At 38.1% G+C, this 4,204-nt stretch overlaps 1 protein-coding gene across 1 annotated transcript; it reads right to left on the bottom strand.

Annotated features, from left to right (window-relative positions):
• Positions 1 to 2,263: 2,263 nt before the first annotated feature.
• LOC143432392 (histone-lysine N-methyltransferase SETMAR-like) lies at positions 2,264 to 3,283 on the bottom strand. The gene has a single exon (XM_076909083.1). It carries the CDS (start codon positions 3,281 to 3,283, stop codon positions 2,264 to 2,266), a length of 1,020 nt encoding a protein of 339 aa, XP_076765198.1.
• Positions 3,284 to 4,204: the final 921 nt, after the last annotated feature.

Genomic DNA, 4,204 nt, shown 5'->3' with positions numbered 1-4,204 from the left:
GAGATGCGATATCGCGTTTTAAGAAGCATTACATACCTATTGCTACGATACGTAGATATCTGCAAACGCTATTTCTTTGCAAGGAAGTGTCGCATTTACATTCATTTGAAGTGTAGACGAGGAATACGTAGCACTTCGCAAATCATATTATATCTTACCATGAAACATAGAAATGAGATGCGATATCGCGTTTTAAGCAGCATTAGAAAGCTATTGCTACGATACGTAGACATCTGCATACGCTATTTCCTAGCGAGGAAGTATCGCATTCACATTCATTTGAAGTGTAGACGAGGAATACATAACACTTCGCAAATCATGTTATATCTTACCATGAAACATAGAAATGAGATGCGATATCGCGTTTTAAGAATCATATGAACTCTATTGCTACGATACGTAGACATCTGCAAACGCTATTTCCTAGCGAGGAAGTGTCGCATTCACATTCATTTGAAGTGTAGACGAGGAATACATGACACTTCGCAAATCATATTATATCTTACCATGAAACATAGAAATGAGATGCGATATCGCGTTTTAATAATCATAAGAATCCTATTGCTTCGATACGTAGACATCTGCAATCGCTACTTCCTTGCAAGGAAGTGTCGCATTTACATTCATTTGAAGTGTAGACGAGGAATACATAACACTTCGCAAATCATATTACATCTTACCATGAAACATAGAAATGAGATGCGATATCGCGTCATAAGAAGCATTAGAACTCTATTGCTACGATACCTAGACATCTGCAGACGCTATTTCCTAGCAAGGAAGTGTCGCATTTACATTCATTTGAAGTGTAGACGAGGAATACATGACACTTCGCAAATCATATTATATCTTACCATGAAACATAGAAATGAGATGCGTTATCGCGTTTTAAGAAGCATTACATATCTATTGCTACGATACGTAGACATCTGCAAACGCTATTTCTTTGCAAGGAAGTGTCGCATTTACTTTCATTTGAAGTGTAGACGAGGAATACATAACACTTCGCAAATCATATTATATCTTACCATGAAACATAGAAATGAGATGCGATATCGCGTTTTAAGAAGCATTACATATCTATTGCTACGTTACGTAGACATCTGCAAACGCTATTTCCTTGCAAGGAAGTGTCGCATTTACATTCATTTGAAGTGTAGACGAGGAATACATAACACTTCACAAATCATATTATATCTTACCATGAAACATAGAAATGAGATGCGATATCGCGTTTTAAGAAGCATTTGAAATCTATGGCTACGATACGTAGACATCTGCAAACGCTATCTCCTTGCTAGGAAGTGTCGCATTTACACTCATTTGAATAGTAGACGAGGAATACATGACACTTCGCAAATCATATTATATCTTACCATGAAACATAGAAATGAGATGCGATATCGCGTTTTAAGAAGCATTACATATCTATTGCTACGATACGTAGACATCTGCAAACGCTATTTCTTTGCAAGGAAGTGTCGCATTTACATTCATTTGAAGTGTAGGCGAGGAATACATAACACTTCGCAAATCATATTATATCTTACCATGAAACATAGAAATGAGATGCGATATCGCGTTTTAAGAAGCATTTGAAATCTATGTCTACGATACGTAGACATCTGCAAACGCTATCTCCTTGCTAGGAAGTGTCGCATTTACACTCATTTGAATAGTAGACGAGGAATACATGACACTTCGCAAATCATATTATATCTTACCATGAAACGTAGAAATGAGATGCGATATCGCGTTTTAAGAAGCATTACATATCTATTGCTACTATACGTAGACATCTGCAAACGCTATTTCTTTGCAAGGAAGTGTCGCATTTACATTCATTTGAAGTGTAGACGAGGAATACATAACACTTCGCAAATCATACTATATCTTACCATGAAACATAGAAATGTGATGCGATATCGCTTTTTAAGAAGCATTAGAAAGCTATTGCTACGATACGTAGACATCTGCATACGCTATTTCCTAGCGAGGTAGAATCGGATTCACATTTATTTGAAGTGTAGACGAGGAATACATAACACTTGGCAAATCATGTTATATCTTACCATGAAACATAGAAATGAGATGCGATATCGCGTTTTAAGAATCATAAGAACTCTATTGCTACGATACCTAGACATCTGCAGACGCTATTTCCTAGCAAGGAAGTGTCGCATTTATTAGGTTGGTGCGTATGAAATGTCGGATTCTTAAGTGATTGTATAAAACTGTATATCTTTCTTCAAAAGCTGTTTATTCAATCAAAGTATGCTCCATTCGCTTCAATACACTTCTCCCAACGAGATTTTAAAGCGTAGATGCCTTTTTTAAAAAAATTTTGGTCTTTAGAATTAATAAACTCTGATATCGAGTTTTTTAGACTGTCTTCATTTTCATAGTGTTTGCCCCTTAAAAACAGCTCTAAATGCTTGAAAAAATGAAAATCGGTCGGCGAGAGATCCGGTGAATATGCTGGATGCTGCAAAACTTCATATTCCAGTTCGTTCAGTTTCGCAATTGTTTTGTGCGATGTATGCGGCCGAGCGTTGTCATGGAGCAGTAGCGGGCCATGCCGATTCACAAGCGATGGGAGTACAATTTTTAACTTATCGTGCATCTCATCAATGTACTGGCAGTACTTTTCGGCCTTAATTGTCTCCCCAGGTCGAAGGAACGAATAATGGATTACCCCAGCCGCGTTCCACCAAACTGTGAACAAAATCTTCCGTGGATGAAGCGATGGCCTTGGAGTATGGGCACAAACCTCATCCTTGTCAAGCCACCGAGCACACCTCTTTCTATTGTCATAAAGAACCCATTTTTCGTCACACGTAATGATCCGATCAAAAAATGGCTCTCGGTGAAATCGGGTTAGCAATGATGAGCACACGTTTAACCGATCCAGCTTATTTCGCTCTGTCAGTGAGTGCGGTACCCACTTGTCCATCTTCTTAACCTTGCCAATCTCAGAAAGGTGTCTCAATATCGTTGTATGGTCAACTTTCATCCTGATAGCAAGTTCCCTCGTGGATACGGCTGGATCCGCTTCTACTAGAGCCTTCAGGTCATCATTCTTCACAGACGTTTTGGGTCTTCCGCGCAGCTCATTTCGCAGTGAAAAATCGCCAGTCCGAAATTTTTCGAACCAACGCTGCACTTTCCGATCGTTAACCGTATTCTCCCCAAACGCTTGGTTTATGTTGCGTGCAGCTTTTGCAGCACTATTACCAAGTTTGTACTCATATAAGAAAATGACGCGAATGTTGGCAGAATTCATATCGGTAATAAACTCAAAAGAAATAAAAAAGGGAAGACCTTCGAGAAAACCTATTTTGTTGAAATGAGACTCTGGCAATGGACAATACGAGTATGAATGAGGTTATGCCAAATACAAAAATATAACGAAAACGGGGAGGAAAACGTCCGCATGTAAAGAGAATCCGACATTTCATACGCACCAACCTAATACATTCATTTGAAGTGTAGACGAGGAATACATGACACTTCGCAAATCATATTATACCTTACCATGAAACATAGAAATGAGATGCGATATCGCGTTTTAAGAATCATATGAACTCTATTGCTACGATACGTAGACATCTGCAAACGCTATTTCCTTGCAAGGAAGTGTCGCATTTACATTCATTTGAATCGTATACGAGGAATGCATAACACTTCGCAATGAATATTATATCTTATCATGAAACATAGATATGAGATGCAATAAGTCGTTTTAAGAAGCATTTGAACTCTATTGCTACGATACCTAGATATCTGCAGACGCTATTTCCTAGCATGGAAGTGTCGCATTTACATTCATTTGAAGTGTAGACGAGGAATACATGACATTTCTCAAATCATATTATACCTTACCATGAAACATAGAAATGAGATGCGATATCGCGTTTTAAGAATCATTAGAACTCAATTGCTACGATAGGTAGACATCTGCAAACGCTATTTCCTTGCAAAGAAGTGTCGCATTTACATTCATTTGAAGCGTAGACGAGGAATACATAACACTTCGCAAATCATATTATATCTTACCATGAAACATAGAAATGAGATGCGATTTCGCGTTTTAAGAATCATAAGAACTCTTTTGCTACGATACCTAGACATCTGCAAACGCTATTTCCTTGGAAGGAAGTGTCGCATTTACATTCATTTGAATCGTATACGAGGAATGCATAAC

Source organism: Xylocopa sonorina, unplaced genomic scaffold (assembly GCF_050948175.1).
Source record: "Xylocopa sonorina isolate GNS202 unplaced genomic scaffold, iyXylSono1_principal scaffold0131, whole genome shotgun sequence".
NCBI classification, from domain to species: Eukaryota; Metazoa; Arthropoda; class Insecta; order Hymenoptera; family Apidae; genus Xylocopa; species Xylocopa sonorina.
This window is presented reverse-complemented; position numbering and strand designations above follow the sequence as displayed.

Bases quoted from the DNA above. Each gene is read 5' to 3' on its own strand.
- LOC143432392 (XM_076909083.1), bottom strand. From the start codon at position 3,283: ATGAATTCTGCCAACATTCGCGTCATTTTCTTATATGAGTACAAACTT.